Source organism: Triturus cristatus, chromosome 6 (assembly GCF_964204655.1).
Source record: "Triturus cristatus chromosome 6, aTriCri1.1, whole genome shotgun sequence".
Classification (NCBI taxonomy): domain Eukaryota; kingdom Metazoa; phylum Chordata; class Amphibia; order Caudata; family Salamandridae; genus Triturus; species Triturus cristatus.
The window spans coordinates 207,236,129-207,255,577 of record NC_140589.1 but is presented as its reverse complement, the minus strand read 5'-3'; the positions used below and the strand labels follow the sequence as shown (position 1 = coordinate 207,255,577).

The following is a 19,449-nucleotide window of genomic DNA, read 5'->3' as shown; positions in this document are numbered from 1 at the left end:
CTACACCACAGCATAAACTTACAAAAAGTAGGAGAGTTCGAGAAGTAGCGGTTGGCAAGTTACTGCAATATACTCAAGACTTTTTTCAAGTAGTACAATTTTTACCCAGCTGGAGTCTTGAGTTTAATGGCGGATTGAATGAATTTGGGTTTCTGTATTTTTAGGGTCCACTGAAAAGCCCTTTTTCTTTAAGAAGTTTCTAATATGGTTCAAAATAACCAAAACAAAATAAAATGAATATCAGTAACAGATAGTTAAAGGGGGACTTTTCCTATTTCAAAAGTTTGCAGATTTGTTCTTACCAAAACATACACTCATTGGAAGTGTGTCCAAGTCGTTATCAAGCAATGGCGCCGACAATGGCGCTGATTTACACTTGAAGTCTAAAGCATGTTTTATAGTGTTCCTTCTTAGTGCAAACTGCTTCAGCTGGGCCCTCGGGTGTATAAACTAGTTTGTGTTCCCGAGGTATGACAAGCTTGGCACGGTTTCCTGTCTTCATGTACCTTTGATGTCGTGTGTTTGCGGATCTGTGTGTGTATGTTAGTGTGCGTGTCTCTGGATGTGTGCCTCTGAATTCTCACTTGTCTGTGTGTTTGTGGGTCTGTATACCTGTGTGTGTAGAGGAGAAAACCAGGCAGTGCCTTTGTTGTAGTAGGCCACGCGGCTTTGAGTACACGACCTGCCATGCATTGTGTTTGCTGAGGAATTCACAAACAGGCCCTGTCTCCTTGCATCAGCTCCCCAGAACGTTGCACAACTCAAATGCCTTGCAATGTGTCATTTCCTGCTTGGCATCTGGCCCAGCTTCTGACAGCTGACGAAAAAGAATACTAAACAAGATTTAAGGGCATTTTGCTCTGAAGTGCATTCCTCCAAAGCCCCAGACTTCCCCTGCCCCTCTCTGAAATAAAACAAAAAAATCAACATTGAGTGTAAGAATCTCAAACATCGCAACAAATATTATCCGCTCCAGCAGCCAGAAAATGACTGAACACTCTGAGGAATGCCTGGTGCTCATAACAGAGAACTGGGGCTATCTGGTGGAACGTCACTTCCTTCCGGCTACCCATTGGTGCATTGTTTTCACGAGGAGGGCTGATGCAACATTTAAAGCGCTCCACCTCAGGTCTGGTCAGGTCAGGTCAGGTTTACTCCTAGGCGCAGACAGTACAATAAGTCTTGTTTTTGCCCATCCAAGGAGGACTCTACAACAACCCTTAACAACTGCTTAGCTCAGGCCCTGTTGCCAACCCTGCCGCATGCACTCGAACCCAAGCTGCACACAGCCTTTGGTCGTGCTCAGCATGGGGTTGTATGCAGTGGGTGTTTTTTTTTCTTAAATTTTTCTCTGGATCTGCAGATCCAGAGTTCCATGGACCGGATGAAAACAAGAAAATGGGCAAAAGAAATTGGACAATTTTGTGCCCACGAGGGGTCTCTGTGTCCTATGGAGTCAGGATACCTGTGTTTTGCCCATCTCACCCCCCCTGTGGGCTAAAGAACGGTGATGGATTAAACCCAGATCAGTTGACTGGGGGTGAGTGCTTGCAATGTTCAACACTCCGTCCATCATTTCCTTTGGTTTTTGCTTTGTTCGCCATAAGTTGGCAGGGTATGCTCAGACGTGAGTCCCTTGCTCACTTTGCCACTGGATTCAAGCAAGCCTGGCTGAAGACGGCTGAAATGCCAGAAACCGGTCCTAGGAAGCTTGTTTCCGGTCCAGGGAAGACATGGCTTGGCAGTTCGGGCTGGACTGTTCCCATGAGGCACAGGGTCAGACTGATTTGCATATGGCCATGTCTGAACTGGGGTGGCAGAGTGGGCTAAAGAACGGTGATCGATTAAACCCAGATCAGTTGACTGGGGGTGAGTGCTTGCAATGTTCAACACTCCGTCCATCATTTCCTTTGGTTTTTGCTCATCTCACCCCCCCAGCCGATCCAACAAACAAAATTGTCAGGTTGCTACCAGCTAATCAGGGCCTGGCCGTGGAGGATCCGTGTCCCTAGATATCTATATTTTTTAACCTTTAATATCTCTCAAAATATTGCACGGATTTCCACCAAATAATGGAAAGTATGATCTGCATAACCAAATCTAGCTTTCTGCTAAATCTGGTGTAATTCCGTTCAGCGGTTCGGGTTGTAGTTGTGATCAAATAATGCAAAATCCCCATAAACATAATATAGGGAAAAAGCGTTTTGGGACCCCCTTGGTCTCTGACCCTGCTTGACGGATCACCCCAGAATTTTCAACGCTGAACTGACTAAAGTATACTTTTTGAAAATTTCGTGATGATTCTTCTAGCGGCGACAAAGTTACTGGCAAAACAAAAAAGCTCTTCCTATGGTTTTGGTGTGTTGCCCTCGGGCTTCCAAACCGCCGGCGGTGCAGGTAGAAAGCGCTATGCTGCACGCTGTATATCAATCTAAGACTTGGTTTATGTATAGATGTATGTTGTGTGACCCGAGATCTCCTGGACTTACATTAGGAATATGATGAAGCTCCCACGATCCCACAACAGAAGAATGCCAGGTTCGCGCTACTGTATTTTATGTCAAGGTTTGTTAGGTTTATAGGTTCGTTAGTTTTTGCAGACCTGGCTCATTAGCATGATGAACGTTGTGTACTCTTTGCCTTATTTCATGCATGCTAACTGTATCATAAGTCATGGTCTGGGCCCCTCCAAAGAGATGGTTCGTTACTGAGATGAATCACTACTTGAAAAGATCAAAGTGGGAGAAGCAGCACGGGTGCCATGGGGCGGTGATTCATCTTGCAGTGAATGATGATCAGGCGCTCTTGTGAAGCTGATCCAGCTGCAGATGCCAGATGTATTTATTAGAAAACAAGTTGTTTGTGATGTGACAGCACTCGATATGGTCGCAGAGGAAGAAATATCTTTCAGATTTTGTGTGGGAACTCAGGCTGGCTGGAGGGAGACTGGAATGGTTGCTTCTGAAAGGCCTCGCCTTATCAGGAACACTCAGCCTGCCTCCCAGAGGCCTTCTAGGGAGAGCATGAAGTACAGGCCATCAATTATTCCTGCTCCCTCCACAGGCAGAGGTGAGAGTCCTCTTCTGTTCGAGGCTTTAACCTCGACTACGAATGAGTGGGACATGATAGAGAGGGCCTCAGGAAAACAATCTGAAAAATGCATGTGAGACGTACAACTTCAAAGGCCTTCCTCACCTTGCATTTAACACACAAGTCCTTTAAAAGAAAATCTTGCTGTCAAGGAATTGGACAATGTAAATTCTAAAAACGAAAAAAGTCAACGTAACTGTCAAGTAATGCAGTACACTATTACAAAGTGTAAGCCGCGAGAACCACAAGGGCACGAGGTTGAAGAACTAGGATTCGGATATTTTGTCTGGAAGAGGTAGATTCCAACAAGTACCTTAGAATCTCTTTCCCTGTTGGCGGTTGCATCATGTTTCTTGCCAGAAAGGAATGCAGTGCACATTGAGAACACACACTTAGCTTTGGCAGGTGTTATTTTGATTCTCCCCAGCACCTTCAGATGTCTGTACTTTGACTACTTCTTCTTCAAATAAGGGACATGGGCATGACCTCATCACAATGCGCCTGCACCTGTAGGTTGTATACCATTCACATCTCCCAATGCCCAACTGACAGTCAGAGCTGCCGACTTTAGCGTTTTAGAACCAGGGGGCACATTATGATCCGCCCGCCACCATAACGGTGATGGGACCGACCACCATACGTGTGGCAGTCCCACCAGCCCAAATACTGGCGGGCGCATCCTGGCCTTTTACCATTGCGGACGGTGCTAGTGTCTGCAATGGTAAAAGGGCAAGCACAGCATTTCTCTGCACCAGGTAAATGCAGGGGTACCATGGGTACCCCACAAGTGTACCCCCACCCCACCTCCCCCCCGGGGGCCCACAATGGGCCCCCAAAGCCAATCCCCACCAGCCTTTCCATGGCGGTATCGCCGCCATGGAAAGGCCTTAAAAACACCCACTTCATAATATGGCTATTGGTGCCTGCTAGGCCCCGCCACCATATTAGTGGCCCAGCTCCACCCGGCCGTCAATCGTAACGATTCACGACTGGCGGAAAAGAGGGAGATGGGCTTTGCGTCTGCCACGATACCCACCGCCATCATAATATGGCAGGGGGTATTTCATATGGGGATGGCATAATGATCGCCACCGCCGGCCCGACGGTGGCGATCGTTACGCCATCCTAATGAACCCCCAGGTTCGAATCGCAGCGTCGGCTCAACATCCTGTGATTCTGGCCAAGTCATTTAATCTCCCTTGCCTACTAAAAATGAATGTGTCCTTGTGTAATGTAACTGGTGCTCATGAAAAACGCTCCAATACCTTCGGGTCGAGTTTGCGCTGTATGAAAACTGGTAGAAAAAAAAGCCTGCAGTCAAATAAATGAGCCAACAAATCGGTTGCCCTAGGACAGATGAGACGATGACACTCCAGCTGCATGCTTCAAAGATTTCATATCATAGCCTCGCACATGTAGAGCACCTCGTTGTTTACCAGACACAGGCTGTCATCACCTTAACCTTCAACTGAAGCTGGCCCCACAAGTGAACAGTAGGTCTAACTTCATTGGTGAGTCTGGATTCAACTTTGACGGGTAAGTCCTTCTGATAATGTGTTGTGAATGGATGGAAGCGTAATATATATATCATTCAGAAGGATGCTTTGAGAAAGACAGCATGTTTGGTCAGTAGATTGCAGTGCTGATGCCTCCACAGACCAACAGCTTTAGCTTGAGGAACCGAGGTCTTCAGCTCTGATGCTATTGACCACATAGTATTGTGCCACACGTGCTCTGCTGGACACAGCAGACCACTGATGGAGTAGCTTCCCAAAAAGCTTACCAGAAAAAAAAGAGAAGAGTAGTTTTAAGTTGTTTGGATTTGCACGCACATATTAAAAAACTACTTCATTTGCACACTGGCTTGATAGGAAAAACAAAACCGAAAAGAAAAACACAAATGGAAAGAATAAGAATATGAATTTCATACACATGTTCTATATATACAAACAATAAGCTGCACACCACTAAATAAATGAAACACTCCTCTTAAAAGATCACTTTTGAATAGGCAAGGGACTGAGTGTATTATCATAAAAATCAGATAGTAGGACTCAAGCTTGCATCATGCCAGTTCACACACCACACTTCAACTCAAGAGCAAGCAAAGACAGGGTGCTATCATGTGGATCCTCAACTCCAATACTGTTTCAAATGGTACACTACATGACTTTACATTAAAATATCTAATGATACATTTATCTGTTACATTATGTATGGTTGCTGCTCCTGGCCCTTTCTGCACGGTTACCTCAGATTTTGCCTTCACTCCCTTACTTTGCTAAAACAGTTTTGTTGGCATTAGGACTCTGTGCACCTTACCCCTGCTAACCAGTGGTAATGTGTTGTGCTCTCCCCTGAAAACATAGTAAATGTGGCCTAGACCTGATTGATTGATTTAATTTATTTACAAGTCCCTAGTAAATAGTACCACCTGTACCTAGGGTTTATAAATTAAATGCTGCATGTAGATAGCACACTTAGTGTGCCACACACTAAAGTAGCTTGTAAAATCTGTCTCAGTTTTGCCACTGCAGCCTGTATTCCAGATTTCGGTCTGGCAAAACGAGCCTTTTACTAGGCCTAAACCTTCCTTTTTGATACTTATAAGTCACTCATAAGGTAGACCCTAACCACTGCTAGGTCAGAACGCATGGTATTTAAAAAGTAGGACATGTGTACTTAAGTTTTATATGTCCTTAGGTTTTATATGTCCTGACAGTGAACAACTCCTAAAGTTATTTTTTACTGTTGTAAGGCTGTCTCTACCGAAGACTAAGACTGGGTCACCTTATCACACTTAATAAATGATAACCTCAGCTTGGGAACAGATATGCTTCTTCAACTCAAATGAATTGTAATTTAAAATCCTCTTTGATGGAAATCTCGGATGTTAAGTTACTATTTTGAAAAGGCCGGTTCTAGAAAGTTGGCATTGTTTTTGCATGAATTAAATCTGCCTTTCTACCAGTGCCCAGGGTCACATGACTGTAAATGGCTCTTTTGTGTATTCCTATCAGACACAAGGATGAAAGGGCCTTGAATGTGGGGCATGGCGCTTCATTCCTGAGTTGGACAATGGTGGCATCCCCCACCCACAGGTTGGCACAGGGGATAAAAGTGGCACCTTCAGATCCTCTCATCAGAACACTCTTGGACCTGTGAAAGATTCAGAAAATAATTGCCCTACTGTCTGAAGGAGAAACACTGGATCGGCCCGTCTGCAATCCAGGCTCCCAGAAGTGACCCCCAGAAGTGACTCCAAGGGCAGTTGGCTGACCTCATGTTTGGGCTACAGGGACACAAAAAGCTTCCAGAGGCCTCTGTGCAACTGGCCATGACCAAATGGACCTGCCTGAGCAAGTCCTGCTACCCAAGTCCCCTCCTGGACCTTGGCTGACATGAACGTGTACTCTTCTTACCACAAAATCACATTTCCTGAGTGCCAGGTGAAGATCCAGAGGTTTTGGGGCTCTTTGCGACTGCAAATGTATTCCTCGAGTCGTACACTGATGTGAATCTCCAGCAACAACCTGCTCTTCGTGTCAGCTCCCGGATCCAGTGCTAACAGCAACCATCACCATTGACAACCAATGCAAAGCTCCAGTGCCAACCGACCCTTTGGGCAGAGCAGCAACCGTCTGTGACGCCCGACCTGCTCTACACACAGACAGCAGTCTACTTGCATCAACCACCAACCCAAAGCCCCGCTGCACCCCACCGTATAGGTTTAGATTTAAAGAATGTAAAATCTTTAGTAGGACAAACATAGTTCTTCTATCCAACACGCACTCCATCAAGGTCAGCTTGAACTTGTGACTTTGCCTCAGTCTAGCTTGACCAGATAACCACAATTGGCGCTTTGGGCTTTTTGGTGTACTTCTCACTAGAAACTATAAACATTCATAACTCTGGTTCTACTGTTTCGATATTTGCCATTTTGATGTAATTTTATTTACTAAAATGAATACTGTTTTTCTAAATTGGGTTGGGATTTTAATTGTGTTGTTTTCATTTTATTACGCTTAGAGTGCTTCATAAATACTTTACACATTGCCTCTACGTTAATCCCGATCACTCTAGGGCAAAGCTACCAGACGGTTAAGCACAGGTTTATTTAGTGACTTTTGTGGTTCACCCTGTTAAGGATTGTGTTTATTATTTGAGTGAGGCTTCCACCCCTCTCAACTAACAACCGAGTTTCTTACTATGGTGCATTATTTTTAGCATCACAGTATCTACTGTTACATTACATATAGAGTTATAAATGGATAAGAGTGAAAAATGGGGATGTTTTTCACAACAGTTGTAAGTGAAGACAAATAGTGAGCGTAGCTCAACTTATCTATGATGTCACTCAAAACCTTGTTGTGAAAAACAGCACTGTTTTCAATCTAAACTTTCCTGTTATGTATGGTCACCAAATCATCTGTACCTGCTTTCAACAGCTATTCAATGGTAGAGGAGTCACGGGAAAGACGTAGACAACATGGCACAAGACCGCCTCACCTTCTTGAGCTCACTGCCCTGTGTTACACCTGTGGCCTATTAGGATTTCAGATGGACTGCCACCGACAGGCCGTTGATGGCGGTCCATCCAACATCGAAGACATCAGTCCAACTTGTGGATTACGATGCCAGCAGTCGGAGCGATGTCATTGGAGGGATTGACCGCCGCCTCTGACAGGATCAAGGTTCCAGTTGTGGCATTGGTCGGAGGCCTAATCCCTACAATGGAGGCGGTGCCTGCAGAGGCAGCGCAGTAGGAATTAGGATGTCCCTTTCAGACAGCCTTTCCATGTCGGCCTTTCTGACATGGAAAGGCTGTCGGATAGTGACTTTGGGGGCCCCTGTCAGGGCCCCGTCCCCCCTAGGCCTCAGTTGTGTGGCCTGGGTGGGGCACATGTAGTGCCCCCCAAACATCTATGCACCATATGGTGCCTTGCACACAGTGAATAGATGTTTAGAAACATACAATTTGCCATTGCAGCTTGTGCTGCGGCCCTTTTCCGGGCCTCAGCTCAAGCCGCAATGGTAAAGGCTATGTTTCTGACCGCCGTGCTGGCGGTCACATAATATCGGGAGTGGAACCGCTGGCTACTTGATGGGCTGTTCCACTCCCAAAACAATGTCGGTCGGACGCTTATCCAACCGACATCGTAATAAGGCGCCAAGTGTCCTTCCACCCACCCCAGCATCCTCTAGCCATCCCTCTCCTCCCTCACCCAAAATTAAGAAGATTACACCACCCACTAAAGCTTCCCTCACCCTCCCCACCGAATCTGTACACTTTACTCTTCACTAGTGCAGAGAGCAAGCACCACACTAACAGAGTTTCTGAGAGTCCAGAGAGCAAGCACCACTCTGACAGAGTTTCTGAGAGTCAAGGCTGCGTGACTTTTAAATCCTTGTGTCGTTACAGAAGTGGAATATCAACTTTTATTTTTGCACAGCGTGGCATAGTAGCACTGAATAACCAGATTTCGAATGTGGTATTCACATTACTGACTCTCCCTGAAAACCATACATAACATAATGTATGTTACATTGTGTATGTTACTTTATGTTAAGCACAGTATATATTGGTATATATCATTATGTTATATCCCTATATATTTGGTCTTTAAGACCAAGGTGTACCGAATTTATGGTACTGGCACCAGCAGGTTGGATGGGGCAGCTATAACTCTCCGACAGGTAAATGCATTACAAGACCCTACATAACAGAGGTTGCATATGGACTTTTTGGGCCTTGTTCAGCAACATTGCGGAAAGCACATGATAATTTTGCTAAAGATCTTGACAATTTCCTTAGTACAAAAATGTAGGAATGGTTACCTGTGTGTAGAAAGCATTTGACCTATGACACATCATTTGTACTTGTTCTAAAACTTAGATAGTTGCAAGATGGACAGGTATCATTTTCCTTGTGTCCACTGAACACATCCAGGAGACTGAAATCTAAGCCTGACTATACATTTAAAAAACTATCAAATACAAGAATAAAAAGCATTGTTTCCAGCACGAAGCGATCAAAGGCATTGCAGGGAGCACAATGCTCCCATTAGAAGATCCATTTTATGCCTAGCTAATCTTAAAATCAATCTTAATCTCAAAATATACTTAATTAAGGACAGTGAGACCAGTTTAATCCTAATCATTCTGCAAAGTCTGCGAGCAAAAAGTTAAAACGTGTATCGTGTCTGAAGCCACAGAACTTCACAAAACTGGTAACAAGCACAAGTTTCAGCTACCCAGGCAGACAGAAAAACCAAGAGGGATTAGCTGTGTCTCACTAAATCTATCAGAGCAAGCAATCTGCAACAATTACTGGAGCATGACCGAACACGGCAGTGGCATTACTCAAACAAGCAGCCATTGCTCTAAGAGAGCCTGGAAACCTGAAGCAGGAGCATGCACAAGTGTTCACTAGGGCAAGACCAAATATAGCACAGCCTATATGTAGCATGACGTGGTGCAAGTACTTGATGGGGCAAAGGTTAATTGTAGATATGTCAATGATCAGATAATTAGTGAACTGTTACCACTTATAGCAGTGTGACTTTCACCGGTTAGTCAATGCTGGCAAAATAACCCAGATTGTACATTTTGAAACAAAATGAAGGCAAAAGGAACAAATGTTCACTCAAACATGAATGGCCAAAAGGTTTAGGTACTCACTCCTGGGCTCGCGGGGTCCGTCCACCGTCACTTTGATAGCTCTGTGGTAGGTGGCTACTTGGGGCGGGTTCGTGAAGACAGTGATGGTCAAGGTAAAGCTCTTGCCTGAAAACATTAAGATATGCTGTCATGGCAGTGGCATGAAGAGATCAAGCATGTGAATAGTAGTCAACTAGGGGAGGTAAACATTCCTTGTCACAAACAAACAACATACAGCATGATCAGTGCCTTGTCTAATGCATGTTCATTAGATGGAGAAATCTTCCATAAGCAAAATGTTTAGAATGAATGATTTGTAATTGGTTATAGCACGATTTATGTCAGTTGTCTATGTGGTTCTTCATTTTCATTTCTTTTGAAACAGGCAGGTTGTAACGAGTATAAGAGAGTTTTTCTGTTTTACTCTACATGCCTATTCTCCTGCAAGAAATTAGTACTAGGTCCCTCAAATCTTTCTTGCGAAAGTTTTTATGTCTCTTTTTGTAATTTGTATCTTTTTCTCTCACTTTCTCATGTTGTTACATTGACTTTCCAACGATTTCTCTCCTTCTTCGCAGCATATAAACCCACCTCAAACCCATCTTCAGCAGAGACTCAGACAATGTTTCAAATAGGTGAAGCCACCTGAGATACGTAAGCCGTACTCTACCATCCACGCCCGCCAGAAGAACGCTACTGTCTTCGACAAGGAATGAAGAAGTAATGTAATGCGGATGAAAGCTTAATCGACAGGTAGACTGCAAGGGCGCTAGTAGAACAGCCCTTTCTTTCCCTATACTAATCCACCACTAATCCTTTTGGGTTCCAGAGTAGCGTGCCCCATACAACGTCAACACCTTGTATGGGGTAGTAAGCGCTATATAAATTCAATTACAGTTATTCTCGCTAACTTTCTGCTCCTCTATCATCACCCATTATGAAAGCGGCTTCTAAACCGATCTGGTAGTAGTCAACAAAAGCGGGTTCTCCAGTTCCTCCTCCGAGCTTATATGCCAAACTATTTCTCCATAACTCACGTTTATGGGATTAAGTAGGGGAACTCCCCCAAATAATTCTAGGACTAACAATGATCTATCAATGTTTTGTGTGTGCATAGTTAACGAGTACCTGCTCTTTACTCAAATTGATGAGACAGAAACAAATGTAATCATCAACATAAGGTATGGGGAGTAGGTGATAGATATCAGATTACAGCTGTCACTGCTGCATGCTATGTACACATACAGTAACATTTGTATATTATAAGCCCTCGGTGTAGAAATGCTGATGCTTTGAAGCTGTTTGTGTTTCCTGCCCCTCCTTTTACAACTTATTTTCCACCCCACTCTTTACCCAATTCCCAGAACTACGTTTTTGATACTTTGTGTTTCTTTTTCAGTTGTTACTACTATTTTGACTTCAATATTTACTTTCCCATCATGCCTCTGGGTGAAAATCTATGTGTCTGGCATGAGAGCTCTTTGTTTCTGTCGCTACTGTCTGGATGTGAGAAGACAAGTCTGGGCCGCTGTGTCATGGAGCCTCTGGCAGCAGACTGGAGCGTGTCAGAGCCTCCACGGCTTCAAAGGGAAGGACCTACTGTACTCCTAAGGATCATAGGAGGGGGGGGGGGGGTTCTGTTAGGACTTACCCACACACCTTCAAAGGAGCCTTTCTTCACCTTCCATGCATCCAAAGGCTGCAGGCTGTTTTGCTTTATTTAAATCTAAAAACTGCTCAAAGCTCAGAGATCCATAGCATGAAGGAGTCTACAACCTTTGTGTGTCTTAGAAGCGGCTTAGAAACACTCTGGTTCTGGGAACTGGTTGTTAGCTTTACCCTGTCCTTTCATTCATTTCTCCATTGACAAACGTACAACAGCGCTAGGGAGAAAGTGCGTCACCTACAGGGTTCACGAAATGGCCATTAAATGTCAAAATAGCTCCAGAATTACATTTTCACTTTCCATTACTTTTCTAAGACCAGCGGCTTTTGCCAGCACTAGAAGAGCTAAGGGAAATACCGTAATGCAGGTAGCAGGTTTAACCCGGGTTGGTATTTGTGCCCACTTGAGCCTGCTTGTTTCATTGGTTTCAAAGGGATATTGCCTGATAGTACAGAGATCATATACATTGCTTCTCAAATGCAATGTACCCCTAGTCATGAGAGTCCCCCTAGTAAATTTATTGTCATAAGTTGTTCGCCTAATGAGTTAGATGTCAGGAACTAGACAAATGAAATCTCAGAGGTCAGCGCAATGTACATGAATCTTCTCCTTATTTGTAAATCAAAGACGCTGCTCTGCACTGTTGCGCATTACCAACCAAGAGATACGAAAGCGAATAGAAGTATTGGCAAGGCCTACCTTTTGTAAGTGGAAATGGTAGTCAATGATTTCCCTGATGGTGGGTTTTAAGGAGTCCAGGTTTTTAGAGGCGCAGTGATGAACAAACATTTTCAAGCCTGTGTTGTGGGCCGATGGGCCTCCTTCAAGACAGACAGACATTCTTGTGATGGGTTAAGGTAACCGAATGCTCGGACTTCGAGTGCGAAATTGTAAGACTGACCTGCCTGGGTTTCAGGATGCCTGACCCGAACTTGCCTCTGTATTGAAATTCCGGCCTGAGAGGAACCCGCCTTCCGTGAGGACTGAGGGGCCTCCAGGAGGGTGGGATACTAAGGTTGTCTGGCCCTGGTTGGAGACGTTAGAATGAAGATTAGTGATGTTTGCCTGAGGCTTTCAGGGCTAAATGAATGGCAAGTAGTTCCAAGTAATTGATGTGGTGGCCATGCTGTTGAGAGGGCCATGATCTGTGGACTGTGATGAGAGAGGCGTCTGTGTTAATGGTTATCTGTGGAACTGGGTCTGCAAAAGGCCAGCCTTGCAACACGTTGATGTTGTTTCACCATTGCAAAGAGCAGCTTTGGCCTGTACCTACAATAGATCTTAACAGCGACCTTCTGCTGGAGACCATTGATCAGCAAGGCACTCCTGGACGAGGTGCATGTACAGCCTTGTCTGAGAAATGATGGTGATGGAGGAGCCCATTATTTCTAAGAGACGCATGACGGTTCATACTGTAAGTTGACGATTGGCGATTGGGCTGAAAAAGAGGAAGCAAGTGCTCGAAGTTTGACTCTTCATTGGTTGAGGTAGACTTTGTCTGTGACCATATTTACGATTGCTCCTAGAAAGGGTTGTACTTGAAGTGGCTTTGTAGCATTTATGGTAAATCCCCAAACTGTGCAGAAGGGACACTGCTGTTTGTGTGTGTGCCAGACACTGAAGCTTGTTGCTGCTTTTCCTCAGCCAATCGTTGAGGTAGGGAAAGACTTAAAAACTCTCTCTTCACAGATTCACAGCCACTACTACAAGGCTTCACATAAATACCCCTGGAGCCATGTTGACCCCAAAACTAAGTTCCTTGAATAGGTAGTGTTGTCAACTTACGAAGGCACCTCCGGTGAGCACAGTAGATGGAGATGTGAAAATAGGAGTCCTTGAGATCGAGCAACGTCATGAAATCTCCCTGTTGACGAAGAGGGATGATATCCTGGAGGGTTATCTTGCTGGAATGTTCTGATTTGGTGTACAAATTGAGGGGTCTGAGGTCGAGGATGGGTCTGAGGGAGTCGTCCTTTTTAGTGATTAGAAAGAAGAGAAATTACACACCGCTCCCGTGGTGTCCCGGGATACCCATTCTATGGTATCTTTTTGTTAGAGAGCCTGCAATTCTTATTGAAGAAGGGAGAGATATTCTTGGCTGAAAATGTGTGCCTGGGGTGGTATCTTGGGTATATGGTGTGTAGCTCAAGGCAATAGCTGTTTTGGACTACTGCCAGGACCCACTTGTCTGACCTGACTTCCCCCCAGTGAGGGAAGAAATCTCCTATTGTTTCTTACAGTTAATGTGAGGGGTAAGTCACAGCTTGGAAGTGGGACAGCCTTTGCTGGTGCCACCTCGACACGTAACCCTACTGTTGCCTCTGTAGCAGCCCCTGTGTCCCCCCTGCTGGCCTGGTGATGGTAAGACTGCCCATATAAGTGAAGTTGCTCAGGTGAGGTGGCCTTTGCTCCTGCTGTGGGCTAGTTTTTCTGAAAGCAGCCCGTTTAAGCAGTGGACAAGAGCGCAGTACTCCCATAAACTTTGAGGTCTCTGTAGCTTTCTTAATCTTTTCAAGCATCTCATCAACCTGTAGCTCAAAAAGGTGCTTCCTTGTCGAATGGGAAGTTGAGGAAATGCTGCTGGCCCCCGGGCTTGAACTCGGAGATACGGAGCACCCCAACATGATGTTAATGACCCTGGAGGCTGTATCTGCACATCCGAAAGCACAGCAAATGCTAACGTTGGAGATGACCTTGCCCTCAGACGCTTCGTGTTCTGCTTTGGGAAGTGCTTAAGAGCTCCTCCATCTCTTCCCATTGCACCCAGGGAGTCCGATGAAGCCTGTCCCCTAATGTACATTGGGTCACTGGGAGAGAGCTTAAATTTCTTCTCAGCCCTCGGGGTGAACACTGTAGCATAGATAGGGTCTGTAGTGGTTTTTATGCACTGGAGTTTAGGGAGAAATTAGACTTTGCGCTTGGATTTGGGGAATAATCCTCCTAGGTAATATGCAGGTCAGCCTTGTGGTAGCCTGCAGCTCTCTGTGTGACCCTAACTGGATAATGATCCTGGTCCAGATCCTCTGGGGGATCCACATTATAGTCATTCCAGTGCAGTTATCTGATCAAAAGGGTTAAAGGCCTCATTGGAGCTGTCTGGCTGTGAATCCAAAAAGGGAGACACCTCTGGTGAGTCTGGTGAAGGTAGCTGTTGAGAGATCTACGGGCGTGGAGAAGGTGGAGGTGGCGGTGGAAGCAGTCTATGTGGTAGGGGAACAGGGTTAGTGGTTGTGTCTCTATGCGCCTTGGGTGTCGGTTCCGAGGTGGGAACACTGGAAGGAGGTTCCCTCTCGATAGCAAGTCTCCTTTTACGTGGAACAGACCCCAAAGGTGGCAGTGGAGCTGGTGGAGTCAGTTTTGCAGAGATCTCACCAGTTCCTCGAGTGACAAAGAGGTGCTTTTGTCTAACATCCAACTCCTGCTGAGGTCTCTCCAAAATCGTCCTGCTCATGAGATGTCAACGGCCCTTTGTCTTTCTCCTTTGCCTTCGGAGCCAAGGAGCGTTTCAGAGTCAAGGTGGTTTTGGAGGCGAGGTTGGCTTCAGCACCGGCGATGTCTTGTCGATGGGTGCCGAAGGATGTGTAGGTGCCAGCTCTGAATCAAACCTCTCATGCTCTATACCCTATGAGTGGCTGGGGCTCAATAGGTGAGAAAGTTCAACATCCTTTACTGGAAGCTTGGTAGTCTCAGAAGCCTTTTGTCGTGTAACTGGAGCCTTTGGATGGCTTTGTCCCAACTCCTCTGCTCAGACTCGATGTCCGCCTCCCTTGGAAGTGGTCCTCTGCCGCAGTGTGAGGTCTTTTTTTTGGTCGTGTCTTAGAGGAATGAGTCTAAGGGGCTGAAGTCATATTAGTGACCCTGTTCACGACCCAGTACAAGGTCTTCAGGTGAGGCCAGGTGAGGCCAATCTTTAGTGCCAAATCGACGTCCTCCATGTGTTGGTCAATGAATTCCCTTAAAAACACGGTCTCCGGGCTGGATGACAGTTGAGTTACTGGGAGCCCCAATAGCCCGGCTCTCTCTTGTTCTAGGGTACCATGGGATCTTCCTACTCGAAGATGTTGCTGGTGCCTGAGATGTCCTCATGTTGCATTCTGCTGTGTGCCCAGCAGCATTCTCTTTGGTACTGAAGGGTCTTTTTGGAGAAGAAGACGAGGCATAATAGTCAAGAGGAGTTGTGGAGTCTGCCCAAGGATTTTTGAGTGGCATCGAGGACAATTCTAGGAAGATGTCTGTTCCATCACTCATGCAGCATTCTCAGACAACAGAGAAATTGAAACGATGCTGGGCTCCTCGGGGGGACTAGGGCTCGATGCCTCAAATTGTCAATAGTGGTCTTCAGTGCTGTTGAAGATTGTGCATATCGGTAAGAAGGCAATTCTGAAGCCCGGTGGAACCCAGTGTAGTGAGATGAAAGAGTAACCAAATGGGCCTGGCAAAAAACGTACTAGGAATATGATGACCTCAGAGTCTACTTGGTGCACGTCTAAACTCGCTGCCAGAAAAAAACAATCAAAAATGGCATTGGTGCCCATGCGTTGTGTTCTCCAAGAGGGAAAGTCACACCCTATATCGTGACTTGAGAGACTTCTTCAAAGAAAAACAAGTTGCAAACATCTGAGCCCAACACATGATAGCAGGAGTATGCTAAGCATGTATATCTACAGCCACTCCTGTTAAGAACATAGTATTTTAATGCCCCATCTAATACTGAAATTGTATCCCAATAGCAGATAGATTAGATATTTGTTTTTTTAATGCTTAATGAGTTACCTTCTCTGCTACAAGTTTTTGTTCCACATGGAAATGGGGAGCTCACAATGAGTGAGTCCTTGTAGAGTCCATTGTGGTTCCACATATCAAATTCATAATGAGTCAAGACAGTTTCTTGTGTGCAACGGCTAGTTATTCAGAAGCCAAGCTCCTAAGCTCATGGATTGTGAGGAGGGATTGAAGACCCTAACCTCTGTATGAAGCTTTCAAGGTCAGAGTTGTGGGGAGGGATTGAAGACCCTAACCTCTGTATGAAGCTTTCAAGGTCAGAGTTGTGGGAAGGGATTGAAGACCCTAACCTCTGTATGAAGCTTTCAAGCTCAGAGTTGTGAGGAGGGATTGAAGATCCTAACCTCTGTATGAAGCTTTAAAGGTCAGAGTTGTGAGGGGGGATTTAATATTCTAACCTCTGTATGAAGCTTTCAAGCTCAGAGTTGTGAGGGGGGATTGAAGATCCTAACCTCTGTATGAAGCTTTCAAGCTCAGAGTTGTGAGGGGGGATTGAAGACCCTAACCTCTGTATGAAGCTCTCAAGTTCAGGGATTGTGAGGGGGGATTGAAGACCCTAACCTCTGTATGAAGCTTTAAAGGTCAGTAGTTGTGAGGCGGGATTGAAGATCCTAACCTCTTTATGAAGCTCTCAAGTTCAGGGATTTTGAGGAGGTATTGAAGATCCCAACCTCTCAAAGGGATTGCAGATCCTAACCACTGTATGTAGCAAAATGGCTTCAAAGTATCTGACGGTAGGCCTGGTAGCAAAAAGAGAAAGACTGATGAAGGCGAAAAGGCAGCAATAAGTGGTGGGTTGAGTTTCGACTTATATGGAACACAGTGATGCCTGATCAGTGTGTCCATATTCTTTACTCCCCAAATGTGGATAGCAGCCGGGGAACTTGGTCATATTTTATGCCTGAAAATTAGAACTCACTATAAGTAAACACAAACACACACACAGAGAAACACAATGTGCCAACTGTATGCCCTATACTAATGTCCTGTTATTTTCTTTTCTCCTTGCGGTGGCCTTCTAGAGTAGAGAAAAAAACTACTCTCTTTACTCATTCCTGAATCTCCATTAGCAACAATAGGTATCTGAGAATGTTGTTTTGTTTGATGAATTGTGCTTGGGTTTTGAAATGCAATGTGACATCCTTTACCCGATGGCCTCTTTAACGTCCAGAATAGTATTGCATGTGTCTATGACAAGAAAGGCTGGGTTTTATATTGGATTAAGATAAATGTTGTGCTGTGCCGGACATAAATGTTGCTCTCCTCGGCAGTGGCGATGCTGGTAAGGCAACACGTACTCACAATTTCCATCAGTTAGTGTTAAAAATTAGTACATTTATGGGATAATTCAGCATTTTGCTGGCTGCAATTCCATTCACATTTGGAGTTCTGCACTAAGGCAGATTCTCTACCTAAATAGCTCTCCACGCTGTGGGATGAGAAAATAGGAACACGCCTCCAGCGCAAGACTAGCAATGCTGTGTCAGGTGGTGGGATTTATGCCAACTTATGTGAACATTGGATATGTAAACAAAACATGGAGGGACGTTTTCAGTGCTCACATAAGTGATCTCCTTTACATGCTGTGTCCTCAGCATGTTCCTTGTGTGCCTCTCTCCTAGCATCAAGGATTGAGTCAGACAGAGAGTTGTGAGGGGTACAGGTAGGAGGCTCTGTTACCAGACAGGGCAGACATATACTCTGCAGTTGTGTAAGTTGATAAAGCTCTTACAAATATGCCAGTAATGCGTTAAGAGGCAGACATCTTGGAAAGTCCAGAAGCTCCTCCCTCGGGGCGTGTGCAAGGAATATAGTAACCAAAGCAATGCACTGGGAGTAGTTTTCTTATTATGTCCCACCCCACAACTAACAGAGTAAGGTAAGCCCCACATTAGCCAGCACAGAAGAGTGTGTCTATTTAGAGCCTGCATCGGTGCCCTCCCTCAGCTATTAATATTCAAGAGTCAGGTAGAATGCTGTGAACGCGTGAAAACCTGTTGACAAGTTAATGTTTTATTCTGGCTACAGGGTGAGAACCCCTAAACCCTTGCAAATCGATCTTTGCCAAATTCAGACATCTGAGAGGTCAGGCTCGCAAAGAGCGCTCTATGGATCTTGGCACTGGACGCACTGCAAAGAAAGGTGTGTCTATATCACCCTCCTTATCAGTGGGACATGGTCACGTGGGTACAATAAGATGCAAAGTGCAGTTAAATCGACACCATGAAGTTGTAGCTCTAATTTGAAACCTTAAGCGCACTCATGAGAGCAGAACATGGATGTCAAGTGCTATGGTGGCGTCACTAGAATTTGGAGTTCTAGCTTTTTGGAGGCTTTGGATACGGCTGAAGATGATCATGATAGCTTATGACGCTGAATGTGTTTTTTGCAGACATCACGACAATGCACTTTCAGGGACGTCAAGACTCTTGCAGTGAGAATCCCTCAAGGAGGAAACGGAGGGGTGTCTCCTTGTATTGCCCTCTGGTTCTGGACTTCTTTTGTGCTGGAATCTGACTTGTATACGGATCTGAGCACCTCTTAGGTATGAAAATAGAACCAGGTGGAGAACTTTAAAAAAACCTGGAAGTAACTTGAATCGACTTATCCCTGTGCGTGAAAAGGACAAAAAGAAATGTTTCCTTCTGAGTGATCCAAGATCTTCCACCTGATATTTGGGCAGTTTGGAAACGCTGTAGGGACCCACATCAGAGACCTCTTGTTTGGATTTCTTCTCAGTGAGTGCCAGCCCTACCTTCATTCATTCCACACTGGCAGTGGCAACAAAGCATACCCTACTCGCTCATGATGCCCAACATAAACCAGTCTCATGGTATCTATGTGTCATGGCAGCGCCTTCATTGCATTGTTTTTTTTCAGAGCAAATTCTCTAAGCAGGATTTATTTTAAAATATGTACATATATTTATTTCGTTCTAGCTCTGGCTTCTGGTTTATTTGTGGCATCCCTTGTCAATAACCACATCAACAGAGAAAATGTACTTAAATAATAAATTAGTTGACATAATGATGTGTGCCTTTGCTGAAGAAACATTTCAATGTCCTCTCTCACTCTCTCTTTTGCAGGCAGTTAGTTGATCCTATAATCCCATGATCTGCCTTGGGTTCATCCCACTAAACATTATCCTTGGACTAAAAACCTTCTTTACACGAGGGATCCGCTAGGAGGTAGATCCCACCCTCTGCTATCATTAGTGCAAAAAACATAGCCATTGTCTCAAATCCAGGATG

At 45.0% G+C, this 19,449-nt stretch overlaps 1 protein-coding gene across 4 annotated transcripts in view; it reads right to left on the bottom strand.

Moving 5' to 3' along the window:
* The window catches only part of RUNX2 (RUNX family transcription factor 2), a 305,508-nt gene that overhangs the window by 97,748 nt on the left and 188,311 nt on the right, over positions 1 to 19,449 (bottom strand). For all 4 annotated transcript variants that reach the window (XM_085610525.1, XM_085610527.1, XM_085610526.1 and 1 more), the window contains one exon: positions 9,772 to 9,876. In XM_085610525.1, the coding sequence (XP_085466651.1) occupies positions 9,772 to 9,876 (105 nt within the window). The remainder of the gene's footprint in view (positions 1 to 9,771; positions 9,877 to 19,449) is intronic.